General features: G+C 31.1%; 1 protein-coding gene across 1 annotated transcript; it reads left to right on the top strand.

Annotated features, from left to right (window-relative positions):
• The first annotated feature begins 4,957 nt into the window (after positions 1-4,957).
• LOC119675511 (neurexin-4-like) lies at positions 4,958-14,963 on the top strand. Its single transcript, XM_038086720.1, has 12 exons — positions 4,958-5,173; positions 7,846-7,987; positions 8,058-8,428; positions 8,487-9,294; positions 9,374-9,499; positions 9,562-9,765; positions 10,375-10,966; positions 11,026-11,363; positions 11,423-11,602; positions 11,702-12,046; positions 12,103-12,240; positions 14,288-14,963. Exons 1-12 carry the CDS (start codon positions 4,958-4,960, stop codon positions 14,476-14,478), a joined length of 3,651 nt encoding a protein of 1,216 aa, XP_037942648.1. The 3' UTR covers positions 14,479-14,963.
• Positions 14,964-16,624: the final 1,661 nt, after the last annotated feature.

The following is a 16,624-nucleotide window of genomic DNA, read 5'->3' as shown; positions in this document are numbered from 1 at the left end:
CTTTGGCAAGGCTTAAAATGCGTTTTAGAGGGAGGTCTTCTAGTTGATCAAGAACCTCAAAGAGTGGGGGTGGCTCCTAAAGTGTAGAGTCACTGCCGTGCTTAAACTGGGCAAAGACAAAGCAGTTGAAAGGCACTTTTATCGTCTTGACCACAGCTGCGACAGGTATAATTGAAGGGAGATTTAATTTTCTAGCATGGTGATCCAATCTGCAGTCCTTGTGATTAACTAGTAGTATTATTTATTCTGTATTAACCAAAGTTAAGAATATGTCTTTACTTAAGAATATTATAAGAATCGGTTCACACTGAATGATTTTTACAGGATGGTTTTTACTGTACCGATATTTTGGTGCACAACACTCTTACACTGCATAATTTGAATTTTTTCACAATCTGTTAATTGATGATTTCTATTATATCTCGTTCATTGTGTAATAAAATCGCAGTTTCTTCTCATTCATTTCATTATATCTAATCTATTCAAAAATTATTATCTGATTAGCGCAAGTGCGCATTTTAAAAGGCTATATAGTGTATTAAAAGAATGATAAAATCTATGTCTCATTCATCAATTAAGTGTGGAACTGAGCTTAGAAAAGTAGTTATCTTAAAGTAAATAGACATGTAGATAAAGATATGGAATTCAGATTTCGACTGTAGCTTTGTGATCAATAGATGTTTTGTACTACTCATCTTTGTAATTCAATAGAAGGCATTCTGTTTTACTAGTGAAAACCAAAATGTTTTCGTTTGGGATTTCTTATTAACAAACCGATCAAACGAGTTCTCATCCCAGAAACTGCCTCTGCTTATAGGAGTACTATTGCTAAAAAATATGTATAGAGTCCGGTTAACTACTTTTCACACAATTTTTTCTTACTATATAACGATTTCAGATTAACTGATATCTAACTTCATCTCTAGATTAGTAAGGTTCTTATTTTTGTTCATTTAATTTGATTGATTTCTTTTTTTTTCTTTCATTTGTTGAACTTATTAAAGTTTATTTCAATAAACCAACCGGTTACACACTAAGAACAATAGTTTGCTAATTATTATTGAAATAATTATTAAAGAACACTACATAAATATGGTACCATATATATGAAATTCGATACCATGGGAACAATATAAATTAATTTGATTATTATTCATAATTCCAATGAGAAACCCAGAGAGGTTCCATTTAAAAGCGTTTAATCAATGAAATGAAGCATAAAATTGTTAAAAAGGAGCAGCTGCTTTCTAAGTAAAAATTAGGCAGGACTTTGTGAAATGTGTAACCACAAATTAGAGCGCAATCCTTCCGCTGCAAGAAAGGATAACTAAAAACCAATCGAAGAAAAGGTTTCCATATAATTTTTCTGCTTGAATGGCGTTTCCGAAAAACAATTTCAAGTGTGCATTGTTTATTTTATTTTTGCTTAAATTGTTTTTAACACAATGCAATTTATATTTTCTGCTAAAATCGTAAAAATCATAAAAATTCCTTTCCCAAACTGAATTTAAATTTATTTAAGTTTATTTTGTAGTTCATTGTTGTTTTTATATATTTCGTGACCATTTAGTGTTGACACCCCCTGGTGCGGTGTTAGTTTGCGGCGCATGGAAGTAAGCACCCTTCTTCGATATATTAAATAATAACTGCATAGGATTTGTTTATCCTTGTATTATGTCGTCCAAAAAAATTTAATTTTATTGCAAATTTCATTTGTGCAGTGTTAGGGGAAGCGTTCAGGTTCGGCTTAGGGTTGCTCCTTGTACTCGTAATTGCTGTTGCAATAAAGGATTTCGCTGTAGTTGCATTTGTTTGCATTGTGCGATTTGTAAATGATTTTTTGAAACTGTAACGACCACTTTAAAGCTGCAATAAATTTTACTTCGTTGAAAAAGATTTGTTCAAATTATTTACAATACCACCAGCCAATACTGTGGCCTTCCACGTCAGAAAGAATTTATAGTAGAGATTTTTACGGATTTAATTGCTTGTGCTCGTTCAAAATGACAAGAATACTTTAATCCTGCCCTCATTAAGTACAACAGTTCAGTTAAGTTTGTTGTGCCTAAATCGAATGCTTTAATTGCATCCTGAAATCGGCAATGTGGGTGTTGCATTTGGGATAGTTTCTGTAAATGACATCATTTGTTAGAACTTAATTTGGTATTTTGTAGAGTTTATTGTTGGGTTATTGTTTTATCGTAGCAAATTGAATTTCCATTTTAAAATCAATATACATTTAACAGAGAAAATGTTTTGAAAATTTGGTATTGATTTTAAATTGTTGAGTTAATGCTTTATAAGGAAAGCCGATTCGTCTACACAGTTTGTTCAAAGAAATTTGATATTCAGGTGTGGTTTAATTAAAATTTGATTTAAAGCATATGAGTCGGACCATTTTAATTTCATAAATACATATATAAATTTCACAATATTAATAATAATAGTAATATAGTATAATATATATATATATAATAGTAATATTTTCGATAAAGCAGGAAAGTTTATAAATATGAGGAAATTGATATTATTAATCCTTTCTCCTCCATGTATTATGTCACTGTTCGACGAACTATTAACTTCGTAGGAAATGTCTACTTTAAGCACAGTAGAACATAGAAAGTGTGCGGAAGTTCCCAGCATAGTTCTTTCAAAAAATAATCTACTTTATCAACTACGTTTAGATATTCTTAGATAAAGTTAGATATTCATAACTTAGTATGTAGTTTTAAAAGGGCGCTTATGTGGTACTTGAATAGTAGAGAAAACTCTGCTGTCAATCAAGTACAATCGACTTAACAATCCTTATAAGATTTATGATTTAAGCAAATCTTTCTTCTAAAAATATATTAGATGTCGTTGAGAAGCTGAGATAGATCTTCGAATGATACCATAATGAACTCCAGGCCAGACCTGTTTTACTATATTTATTACACACTATCATATATATTACAATAATGATAATAATAAATACTCTATCCAAGGGTTCAAAGGCTTTGAATCGCAAGCTTCAAATTGCTCATATAATTGAATCGAACTACTAACATAAAATTTGGCTTTGTTGAGCTATCAAGCTATTCAATCAAACCAATTCAAAAATTTATGCGTTAAATTTCTTAAATCGTTAAACGAATTATCAGTTTTGTATTGAATAATCTTACTCAAAGATATCTATGGTCGCCCATGTCACCTATTAACATGAAGATTTCATATCAGTGCTGCAAATGGGTTGTTATATATATGAATTTTGTAGTATAGGTCCTTTCCAGCTATATTTGCACAGACATAAACAGAAAGTATATGCGATAGCTCTCAGTAATTGATAGTTCTAGGACATTATATTATATTTGTGAAATATATCTTAGAAATGTATTACATAAATAATCACGGAGCTCAATTTTTTCAATTCATAATTATAACTTCTGGAGAGAAGCTGCCTTGAAATCAATGTTATGCTATATACTGGATACAAGGTAGAATAGTATGCTCTCAAAACCAGATAATATATGTATATGGAAGAATAGGTAAAGAAAGCATGCCTGTCTTTCGATTCCTGTAAAAGGATGATTATTTGAGTAATTATTATTATCGTTATTATCATTAATATCTTTATTAGAATTGGAAGGAATTAGGACTCATTGAATTATATGAAGTTCTATAGGTATATACTGCAGTTATACGCTAAATACTCTGGTATGACTGATCGACCTGGTACTAAGTACTGACTATTTTTATCTTTTGATATAATTTTTCATACAATGAAATAGAGTTAACATATCTCATTCTTGAAGTAGGCGCAAGAATGTAATAAGCTCAAAAAGACGTACCACCTTCTTAGCCAATCCAGTGTCTTCTAAGTCAAAATATTTGTCGCTTGTTCCTGAAAATAACTTAATTAAACAGAATAGCAGGTAAAATTGCTATTCGCACTCTTTTCAATCATATATAAATGAAATCAAAGATAGTGACAAAGATAGTGGAAAGCTCAGGTGAGATCAGTGAGTAACTAATGTGAATTTCCTATAAATTTATTTACCATTGTCATCTTTAGTAGAAGAACATTAAAAATTTAAAATTATAATTAAATTAATTATTCCCTTTAACTAAAATTGTAAAAGCGGCAAAGGGAAGGTGGAAAAAGTGAGCTGAGGGAAACTCTGACCAACTAAATATAGGTGGTTCAGACTTGCTATAATATTTTTAATATTGAAGTATAATGTTATTTCCGTTATTTTCTTGAACTGTACGCTTTATTTTAAGGTTACCTTAAAATAAAGCTCCATTAACTCTGATGGGGGTCTGAGATAAGTCACCTCACCTATATGAGGTAAGAGGTGTTCATTCTGAAAATTACCTGTTATTTTCTACTTAACGAAGTCACATGTTTCCGATAGTCGAAGACATACTACCACTCTAGTTAGAGCATCAAAATTCTCAAGAAAGGTTAACTAACACTAACACAATGGAACTAGTGGACAGCGCTTGCTTCTCAAATAGTAGCAAATGCTGATATATAGATAAAGTAAACGAGGTATCAATGATTTTTTTTGGGAGTCAATAATGGAAGCATTTTATTTTATTATATTTTATATATGACTCTATTCAATAAGTTCGTTTATGTAAGGATTCTCCATGGGCGTAGTCAGGGTCTTTACCCCATGGGCTTCCTCTGGCAAACTTTGGGTAGTCTCTTAACTATTCTATATTGTTATGAGTTATGTAAATACATTTATTTAAGTATAATTATAATTTTATTGATTTATTATAATAATTTTTATGTGAATTAGAAAAGAATGCATGTTCTTAAATTATTGTGGTGCGATATTTTTATATTTTGTAATTTTTTTCACATATCTTACCAATATATTTTTTATATCTTGTATATTTTTATATTTACTGCTTTTTTTATTATTACATTTGATTTTATTTATAAATATTTAATTCAACAACAACAACAATGTCCTTGCAAAACTTAGCTGGAACATCGTGGTCAGCTAAAAATTCAGACTTTGATCAACGTTTAATCATTGATTTGGGAAACGTTAAAAATGTGACACACATTGGGCTGCAAGGACGTCCGCACAGTAATGAGTACGTGACCGAGTACACCATTAGTTATGGCATAACAGATTTAGAATTTGCGGACTACAAAGAACCTGGGGGCAATATAAAGGTAAGTGGTCTAAAATGTGGTGTCGGATAAGTAAAATGGAAAGCAAATGCATCCGGTTAACATAACAGCACGCAACTGACAATATGCATACAAAGCCGCAATGTGAATGTAACTCAGCATTTCTGTGAACAAATCCTTTAACAATAACACATATTCTGCAAGGATTTGGTATACGGGTTTAAAATAAATTTCTGAAAGTGGGACATTTTCGCACGCAAATGTTTTGCACGAAAATTTATTTAATTCATTTTTTTGTAATATTTTTATTTTAGTAGTTAGAAAAAAACTTGCACTTAATTTTTGTTTATTTACTAATTTTGAAAATTACTTAAAATTATTTTACTTGTTTAATTATTTTTTTTATGTGTGACTTGAGCTTTGGCTAGTAACTAACTTGATATGTATATATATTATTAATATTATAAAATCAATACTTTTACTAACCAAATAAAATTTATAACTTTATTGCTTTATTTAACATTTTAACACTAAAAAGGCAACTCTGCTTGGACCCCAGTCGAGAACACGTATAATCACTTTTTAACACTCGATTTGGGTGATAAACGTACAACACGCAAAATTGCAACTATGGGTCGCCCATACACTAACGAATTTGTTACTGAGTATATCGTGCAGTATTCGGATGATGGCGAGTATTGGAGATCGTATGTTAATCCCTCTAATGAACCACAGGTAAAAATATAGATAATTGTTTGTTTAGTGTACTGTGATTGTCCTTAAATCCCTTGGGAAGTAAAAAGTATAACAAAGAAAATATAGTCTTTTGACTATGATGCACACAATAACATATATTAGTGCTATGAATTTGAATAACTTGACTGTAGATTATGGTATATTTAGATTATCATGTTCCTGAAAATAGGAGATCAGGTTTACACTATATTAATGTTAGGTTTTACTAATTAAGCTATCCCAGTAAACATGGAAAAATTGAAGTATTTTCTGTGGGTTTAGTATGTGTTCAGTTCCCTGCTAGAAAATGGAATTCTTAAATAAGGTTAGGTTAGGATTATCGAGGCCTTATTGATTGAGGCTTTTATATTAACTTCATGTAACCTTTGCCATAGGGAAAGGGTTTTAATAATTTAAAACAGTATTAGAAAAAATGGTTTATTGTAGAGGCAGGTCAGAAGTTATCATTCCTCTGGCGATTATTCATCGCAAATTTCACTATTACAATCCTCGCAAGAAACCTAAAGAATTAAAATAAGATTCATTTCTTTGAATTTATGTCCAATAAAATGTTAAAAAATACTTTCTTAAAAACTTGTTTCTTTTGGAAGTCTAAAATGGGCAGTCAAAGAGAAAATGCTTGGTTGTTTCTTTTTCCTGTAAGTTTCTACAACTTTTGCAATGAGTGCTTAAAGGATTGTGCAGTTTTAATACACCAGTAATCAGAGATAATTGTAGTGAACATTGTATTCATGGGATTTTGCATGTCTTGTTATATGAAGGCCAGGAAAAGATTGGAATATATAGAAATATCTTTTAAAAATTTAACGATGATATTTTATAGTAATTAAATTATTTTACAAATAATTTTAGTAAGCCATATTAAATGAATATTTATTTGCTTACTAGGCATTTGTATGTTATATTGTTGAGTTCAAAAGTCACACTCTTCATAATTCTATCTAAATGTGGCAAGTACAATATAATAGGGATTAATCTAAATATGACTTATTTTTAACTCTTCGCCAATAAATACAAAAAACCGCATTTTGTCCTTTCACAACTAGATGATATCTTATTTAAACACTCTAGTCCAGACATCTTTTGAAAATCCTTTGTATTATATATATTTTATTATAAAAATATATATATTTACAATTTACTTTTACTTTGAAAGATTTTCTTAAACATATATTCGGGTTTTTGATCCCTTTTAGTTGGGATATCAGATTTGAAGAAGTCTTAAAAATAGGCGTTAGTTCCTGTGATGATAACTTTCTCATTGGAAATAAATCTTCTACCGACATAATGTAGCAAAAGTGGTTGGATCAGAAAAATTCGGTGATTGAGGTAACAAATCATTAGTTCTATGTTCATTCTAATAAACTGTGGTTGTGTTTCTAAACCCACCTTGGATTATGCTTAAAATAAACTAGATTAATACTTACTTTCTAAAGTGATGTGAATACACTTTTGAATGTAATTGGGTTTAGATCAATTGTGGATTGTTTTTTTATTTCTAATTTACTTTCATCATAAAACTGGCGAACATAATATAGTAAATTTTTTTAATTTCATCGGGTTTAATGCCATATATTGGACATTTATTACGTTCACTGTCACTAGCACTTGTAATAGCATCATGAAGTTATATTGTTATTGTATATATCTTACATTAAATGTCTTCTAAGGTGATGGTTATATAAGAAAAAGATTTGGTAAGCTTTATAATTTCATTAATCAATTTCTATATTTGGCCAGACAAAACTCTTAAGGTATTATAAGCTTATAGGTCTAATTTTAAATGTGATTTATGTGCTGTGTTTAATAATGCAATCCTAACATATTGGTGTTAGAAAGTGTCACTAAAAATGCTTTTAAAATCATATAATATTTTGGTTTGGCTTTTTTTTCTATGTTCTTGAAAAAATATTTATTAATAACTTTTAATTATAATTAATAACTTAATTATATTATAGATGTTCAAAGGTAATTCCGACGGTAATTCAATACATTATAGCGTATTTGATGTACCGATTATTGCTCAATGGGTTCGCATAAATCCAACAAGATGGCACGATCGAATTTCCATGCGTGTAGAACTCTACGGCTGCGATTATGGTAAAAATATAATAATATATACTTAACATATTTTTTAAATCTATTTTATATAATTATCTTCATAAAAAAGTGTCTGATAATTTATACTTCAATGGCACTGGACTTGTACGGTTTGATCTTCAAAGAGAACCCATAGCATCGACAAAAGAATCTATACGTTTCCGTTTTAAGACTGCAACTGCCAATGGCATAATGATGTACTCTCGCGGTACACAAGGCGACTACTTTGCACTACAACTTAAAGACAACAAAATGGTACTGAATTTGGATTTAGGAGGCGGTGTCATGACTTCACTATCAGTAGGCAGTTTGTTAGATGACAATGTTTGGCATGACGTGGTTATTTCACGGAATCGTCGTGATATTGTTTTTTCAGTTGATCGCGTATTAGTTCATGGACGTATTAAGGGCGATTTTAATCGCATTAACTTGAATCGTGAAGTGAGTATTATGTTTCTCTTCTAATATTCAATTTATAATACGTGAAATTCAATTATAGCTTTTCTTGGGTGGCGTACCAAATATACAAGAAGGAATTGCTGTACCACAAAATTTCAGCGGTTGTTTGGAGAATATTTATTTTAATGCAACAAATTTCATACGTGAAATGAAAGAAGCCTTTGAAATTGGTGAAAATTATCGTTATCAAAAAGTGAACACCGTATATGCTTGTCCGTCACCGCCAATTTATCCAGTAACATTCACCACACGTAACTCATTTGTACGTCTAAAGGGTTATGAAGCCCAGAAGACGTTAAATGTTTCATTCTATTTCCGTACTTATGAAGAAAGAGGCATGATGCTTCATCATGAATTTGCTTCAGGAGGTTTCGTTAAGGTTTACCTAGAGTATGGTAAAGTGAAAATTGATTTAAAATTAGGTGATAAACCACGTATTATACTTGATAATTATGATGAAAAATTCAATGATGGCAAATGGCATTCATTCGTTTTAACCATGGCCCGTAATAAATTAGTCCTGAATATCGATCTACGTCCTATGACAACTACTAAAACTATACAATTTTCGACTGGTCGTACGTATCATATTGCTGGAGGCATAGACAAACATGGTTTCGTTGGTTGTATGCGTTTGATACTTGTTGATGGCAATTATAAACTGCCAAAAGATTGGGTGCAAGGAGAAGAAGTTTGTTGTGGTGATGAAGTGGTTGTTGATGCTTGTCAAATGATTGATCGTTGCAATCCAAATCCATGTCAACATAATGGTGTTTGTCATCAGAATTCAATGGAATTCTTCTGCGACTGTCAACACAACGGTTATGCAGGCGCTGTATGTCATACTTGTGAGTTTAAGATTATTTAATTGTAATTCCATTGTGCTTATGATTTAACTTATTTTATATTATATATATATTTTTTTAGCAAGTAATCCACTTTCCTGTCAAGCATTTAAAAATGTGCAACATGTACAGCAACGCGTGGATATCAACATCGATGTTGATGGCAGTGGACCGTTGAAACCTTTCCCTGTTACTTGCGAGTTCTACAGTATGTATATGCATATATTAAAAAAAATATGTATTAATAATCTTTCATTGTTTTTTTTATAGCTGATGGTCGTGTGGTTACAACTTTAAGTCATAGTCAAGAGCATACGACAACTGTTGACGGTTTCCAGGAGCCAGGCTCGTTTGAGCAAAATATTTTGTACGATGCTGATATGCAACAAATTGAAGCACTTCTGAACAGATCACATAGCTGCTGGCAACGTTTAAGTTATTCCTGCCGTTCGTCACGTCTCTTCAATTCACCTTGTAAGTGAAGTAAAAAATATAATAAACAATATTTAAGATTGTATGGATAAGAAGCAATTTTTCTATATGTTTTTTTACCTATTTATAACTTAAATTCCCACACTTTTAGTTAACATTAGTACTTCAAATTTTTCGAGCATAATGTTGCTTATATGCTCGAAAATGTTCAATGTACTCTGAGAAATTTAAACTACGTAAATAGCAAATCTGTTTTATGTTTCATTGAGCGGTTCGAAATGTTATGCTTGAGCATAAGTGATCAAACATCAAAACACTAGAAATTTCAACTAGTCAAATACAATTTGCACAAACTGCTCTGTTCTTTTTGTTGCCACTCTATCTTTTTTTATTTGTATTTAGTAATAGTCAAATGCAGTTGTTTTGATCAGTTCTTTTGAACAGTTCTCTTGAACTTTTCTTTTGAACCGTTCTCTTGAATTGTTCTTTTGAACCGTTCTCTTGAACCGTTCTCTTGAATCGTTCTCTTGAACTGTTCTTTTGAACAGTTCTCTTCAGCAGTTCTTTGGAAAAACTGATATAATCATCTTTCGATATCAACACATATAAATACATATAGATACATTTTAATTCTTTTCATATTTATTCTAGCTGAATCTGGTAATTTCCGTCCATTCTCTTGGTGGGTATCACGACATAATCAACCAATGGATTATTGGGCTGGTGCGTTGCCAGGTTCTCGCAAATGTGAATGCGGAATTCTCGCTAAATGTCACGATCCCACAAAATGGTGTAACTGCGATTCGAATAGTTTAGAGTGGACAGAAGATGGCGGCGACATACGTGAAAAAGAATATTTACCAGTACGTGCTCTGAAATTTGGTGATACCGGCACACCTTTAGATGAAAAACAAGGACGTTATACATTAGGCCCACTACGTTGTGAGGGTGATGATCTATTTAGTAATGTAGTAACATTCCGCATAGCTGATGCTACAATTAATTTACCACCATTCGATATGGGACATTCAGGAGATATCTATTTGGAATTTAAGACAACTATTGAGAGTGCCGTATTATTCCATGCAACTGGTCCAACAGATTATATTAAGCTTAGTATTATTGGTGGTAATAAATTACAATTTCAATATCAAGCAGGCAGTGGACCATTAGGTGTGAATGTTGGCACAAGTTATCATCTCAATGACAATAAATGGCATACAGTTAGCGTTGAACGTAATAGGTATATACAGTAACTTACACTCAAAATTTTAAAAATATTAATATTACTTTAATTTATAGAAAAGAAGCTCGTCTCGTCGTTGACGGTTCTATAAAAGCTGAAGTGCGTGAACCACCAGGTCCTGTACGTGCACTTCATTTAACATCAGACTTAGTTGTCGGTGCTAATACTGAGTACCGTGATGGTTATGTTGGTTGTATACGTGCTTTATTGCTGAATGGTAAAATGGTAGATCTTAAGGAATATGCAAAACGTGGTCTTTATGGTGTTACAGCAGATTGTGTTGGACGCTGTGAATCAAGTCCTTGCTTAAATAATGGTACCTGTATTGAACGTTATGATGGATATAATTGCGATTGTCGTTGGAGTGCATTCAAAGGACGCATTTGCGCTGATGGTAAACATATAGTTAAGCATTTATAGTAAGAGTTATTCAGTTTAAATTTTTTAATTTAGAAATTGGTGTCAACTTGCGGTCCAGTTCGATTATACGTTATGAATTTGAAGGATCTTTCCGTTCCACAATTGCTGAAAATATTCGTGTTGGATTTACTACAACAATCCCAAAAGGTTTCTTGCTAGGTTTTTCATCTAATTTAACAGGCGAATATTTGACTATACAAATATCTAACTCAGGTTTGTGTTTACTTAATACTAAATTAATGAAATGTTTTTTTTATTTGCGATATATTTAAATATGGATTGCCTAATATGATTTTATTATTTCTTATTTAGGTCATTTACGTTGCATTTTTGATTTTGGCTTTGAACGTCAAGAAATTATTTTCCCCAAGAAACATTTTGGCTTGGGACAATATCACGATGTACGTTTTTCACGTAAAAACAGTGGCTCTACAGTGGTACTTGAAGTAGACAACTATGAGCCACAAGAATATCATTTTGATATAAAGGCATCAGCTGACGCACAATTCAATAACATTCAATATATGTACATTGGTAAAAATGAATCTATGACTGATGGCTTTGTAGGTTGTGTATCACGTGTACAGTTTGATGATATATATCCACTGAAGCTCATGTTCCAACAAAATCCACCATCAAATGTTAAATCACTTGGAAGTAAGTGGTATTAGTTTCATATGAAAAATTTGTTATTTTATTGTATTTTTCTTTAGCACAATTAACTGAAGACTTCTGCGGTGTTGAGCCAGTAACTCATCCGCCTATCGATATAGAAACCAGACCGCCTCCATTAGTGGATGAGGAAAAACTAAGAAAGGCTTATAATGAAGTGGATGCAGTACTGTTAGGATGTAAGTAGCTTTTTAAATTCTTTATAAGAAAAAATAATCTTCTAGGTGTCTTCGTTTGTAATAATAATGCCCCATTGTAAGTATATAAGTATATATATTATGTTATATACTATTACTTTATGTACGATAGTTGAAAAAATCACATGGAACAAAGAGTAAAGGTTAAATTTTAAATAATTTTTAAATTGTGTAAAAAAGAAGTGTAGAATCATGCGAAATGCTAAAAAAACTGTATGGTAATGAGACTGCCATGGGTTTGGCCTATTTTGTAACCACTTACAGTGAACAAAACATGGAGAAAGTCAAAAAAGGTATTCGAACAATTGCTGTGTGTTGCGAAACTTATCATATATGAAATTAGGATAATGAGTAGAACAGCCTATTGAATTTTGACAAAGATGTAATAATAATGCCGAAGGCCACCGAAGGAGATAAAAGAACAAAAATGCTGACAGAACAAAAATTCGACCGTATTCAAAGGGAATTGTTCACAATGAATTCGTACCAGAAAGTGCAACGCAGAATATTATCTGGGAACTCTACTACTTCTATATGTATCAACATTTTATGATCCAAAATAATGAAAGTAGAACAGCCTATTGAATTTTGACAAAGATGTAATAATAATGCCGAAGGCCACCGAAGGAGATAAAAGAACAAAAATGCTGACAGAACAAAAATTCGACCGTATTCAAAGGGAATTGTTCACAATGAATTCGTACCAGAAAGTGCAACGCAGAATATTATCTGGGAACTCTACTACTTCTATATGTATCAACATTTTATGATCCAAAATAATGAAAGGCAGACAGTTGGTTTTTATTGTGAAATAATACGTTATCGTACAAAGCCCTCAGTGCATCATTCTTATCAGTCATTCATCATATTAAATTTATTTAGCTTCATGTGACTTCTAAATTGAATTTGACGATGATCTTCAAATGATATATTAAAAGTAATTTTAGCCGATAGGTTTGAGAAATTCGTTGAACGATTCAAGAGCTGTGTTGCTTTGGAAGGGGATAATTTTGAATAAAAAAAGGATAAAAGATGAAAAGAATGAACACTTTGTATATTTTAAGACTTGTTTCATCGGATAAGACCTACCATATATATAAATGTTTGAGACCATGTTTGCAACGAAAAAACGGTTCTTGATAGACTTTTATCAGAAATCTCTAAAAATGAGATTCTTGAGATCTTATGCTATTCATGTTCATCTCATGTAGATCTCTCTACTTTTTCGTGCAGAATTCTCTATGTGTTTTACGTGATTACCTGCCTGCAACGGCTTAACATCACGTTACTCAAAAGCAAACGTCTTGATACAAAGCGTCAATAAACGCCCTCTTGGAATTAACTTCCGCAGGTTCCAATGAAGAAATGTGTATAGGTCATAACTTCCATCTTGGTTTAATGCGAAGCCTACCTACAACCTCTGCTACAATGTGGGCTGTAGCACCCGGTGGTGAAACCGCAACTCCACGGCGAATGTGAACCAAAATTGAACATTCTTCCCGCGTAAGTTTGGGTATCAACCACAACCACCACGAAGCCATCACCAATGGTCAGAACAACCGAAGCTGCGGGCCACTGACCCCCGTGGTACCAGATCGGATCATCGGAATTTTAGTTGCCTTCTACGACAAGGATATCTACTGCGGGAATATTCTAAATCCTTTAGTACCCGCAGGGGGTACTTTTTCGTGCAGCAAGAACTGTCTTTATTCAATTGAGGTCAGAATATAACCATTGGACAGACTGTTTTTTCCCATGATTTATCCTAATTACTGCTCGCTGTACTTTACATGTTCTTCCGTTTTTATGTTCCAATAATTATACTTAATTAATTCATGTTGATTCGTTTCATCAGAGCTACAAGCTTCCTGTAAATTTTATATAGAATATTTATTTTATATTTATGTCTATTACTAACATGTTCTATTGATAACAGTTTTTTTTTATAAAAATTAACAATCAAATTAATATATATTTATATATATTTTTCATTTCAAAATTATAATAATATATATATATTTTTTTTTAGGTTTGCTTGTTATATTGTTCCTGTTACTTTGTCTTATGGGCTTCCTTATTGGTAGATATCTGCATAGACATAAAGGAAATTATCTGACACATGAAGATAATGGTGCTGATGGCGCAGATGATCCTGATGAGGCTGTCATGCATTCAACAACAGGTCACCAAGTGACTAAACGAAAAGAGTGGTTCATATAGTTCGGTTTGCAAGAAGTAGTCGACTGGACTGCTTAAAGAGACATAGAGCAATCGTCACCTACACCAAACTAAAACAAGTACACAAACGATAACACAATTGTTAAAAATCAGAAGTTAAACGAAAGATACATTTTGAAAACGAAACACTGCAAGCGACTATAGGCATGAAGCAAAAACCAAAATCAAATTCTAAAAAGAAAAGAACACAAATTTCATATATAAGAGTTTGTACTTTATGTTCTTCACACTGCCAATTTTTTGCGCAATTTTTCTTTTTCATATTCGAAATCAAAATTGTATATTAAAAATGATTTTTTTTTATCCGTCACTTTTAGTTTACTTACCATTTTGCTTTGTTATCTTTTGTTTAATTTAATTTTTTTCATTAGTTTATTGTAAAATTAAAATAACCATATTTTCGTCAATAGTCAGTTAATTTAGAATATAGCCTATACTTTTGACACCGTCCATTATTTTTTATTATTAATTCTAATTTAGTTTAATTTTAATTTTTTATTAAACTTTTACTTTATATTTAAGTCGGAAAATATTAACTTTAAATGCATGATTTTGGAATGCATAATTTTTTTTATCGTTACAATGTTTACAAATTTTAATTTAATTGTAAATTAAATTCATTCAAAATTATATGCTTTAATGCTTAAAAGCGCAGCCTAAAAAATCTGCAATCTTAAATTTGATTTTAATTCAAATATCTTACATTCCATTAAATCTTGTATAAATTAAATTATACTTTTTTCATAAGAATAATAATTTGTTAAAAAAAACTTATACGTATAAAAAGAGCGCTATTATAGAGTTTATATATAACAAAAAATTAATTAATAGATATGTATAAAAGTAAAATCGTTTCTTATATTAAAATAAACGAAATTTATAAATTTATAAATTTATTATATATAAAAAATAAATTTATATTTGTAATAATTTTTTATTATAAAACGAAATAAATTTTAATTAATACACACAAATATTTGAAGTTATTTATATTATTGATTCTCGATATTAATAACGTAACATTTTCGGACAGCCAACCTGCTATTAAATCTCAGTATTATTTTTCGATATTAGTAATTTTGGTACAGCCACATTCAACTAGAATTCTTTCAATAAATTGGTTCGGTTTATCAGTGCCTAACTTATATAGGTACTGGTGCACAAGCGCATCACGGGTAACAGCAGAGCTGATGAACTTGTCATAACCAGCACGCTGCTCTATGAAATTCACTACCCTGATATTGATGTCATACCTGTTATGGCAAAGGTGGCCATTAAACGAAAATATCTACCGATAACTAGGTAAAATGAGTAACTAGGGTAGATGAAAATTTTTGATAGACTTCAGGATTTACATTGTTTACAATAATCTATAATGTTATCGCGTTTGTAGTTATACAGGGGTGAAACTGTGTTTCACTCTATATCTAAGCGCTCGTTTTTAGATAGTAAAACACCAAAATACTTTGACAGTTCTTCTCTTACTGGCAATGATATAACTGTTAACCTTTAAAATTAGAGATATAGTCAAGTTTGTTGACTTGTCAGGTTGGTATATTTTTACTTATATAGGACAGTTGTGCTTTTTCTCTACGTTGGTGGTGCCCTAACCACATTGATCTTTATTTCTATTCAGGTGGTTCATTTAGTCTGCGGTAAAAATAATCATAATCCATGATACCACAATGGGCCATTATTTCTGCAGAAGACGACTGAGTGTGTGTCAAGGTCATTACACTAATTTAAGTTATGTTTAGATTTAAGTTTGCTTCTAAATAATTAATTATTTATAACAAAATATATTACAGATGTTCGTATAATTAATTACTTGCTTAAGTGTTTATTTAGTTTAAAAATTAAAAAAAAATATATGAACGCCCAGTCGAAGCTATTTTGAATATTATGAGGATATTTTGTTATAAAGTGCTGCTAACCCTGCAGCAAAAAAGTGCTAGAAAGTAGCATTACCAAAAAAAAAAACTGATTACAATACAAACTGAAGAATCAAAATTTTGCAAAAACCTAAAACTTTATTCTGAATTTAAAGTCATTTTTAAATTCAGGTTTTTAATCCTATAACAGCTATGAGACACCACTTTTATTAAAATATACATTTGTATGCAGCAAT

This window comes from Teleopsis dalmanni, chromosome 1 (genome assembly GCF_002237135.1).
Source record: "Teleopsis dalmanni isolate 2A chromosome 1, ASM223713v2, whole genome shotgun sequence".
Classification (NCBI taxonomy): domain Eukaryota; kingdom Metazoa; phylum Arthropoda; class Insecta; order Diptera; family Diopsidae; genus Teleopsis; species Teleopsis dalmanni.
The sequence above is the reverse complement of the archived record's forward strand: the minus strand, read 5'-3'. Positions and strand labels throughout refer to the sequence as shown.

What these genes read in the sequence shown, in the direction of transcription:
- LOC119675511 (XM_038086720.1), top strand. Translation starts at nt 4,958, where the DNA reads ATGTCCTTGCAAAACTTAGCTGGAACATCGTGGTCAGCTAAAAATTCA. An exon ending in ACGTCTCTTCAATTCACCTT is followed by an intron (nt 9,766 to 10,374) that starts GTAAGTGAAGTA and finishes TATTTATTCTAG; the next exon opens with CTGAATCTGGTAATTTCCGT. An exon ending in GTTAGCGTTGAACGTAATAG is followed by an intron (nt 10,967 to 11,025) that starts GTATATACAGTA and finishes TTTAATTTATAG; the next exon opens with AAAAGAAGCTCGTCTCGTCG.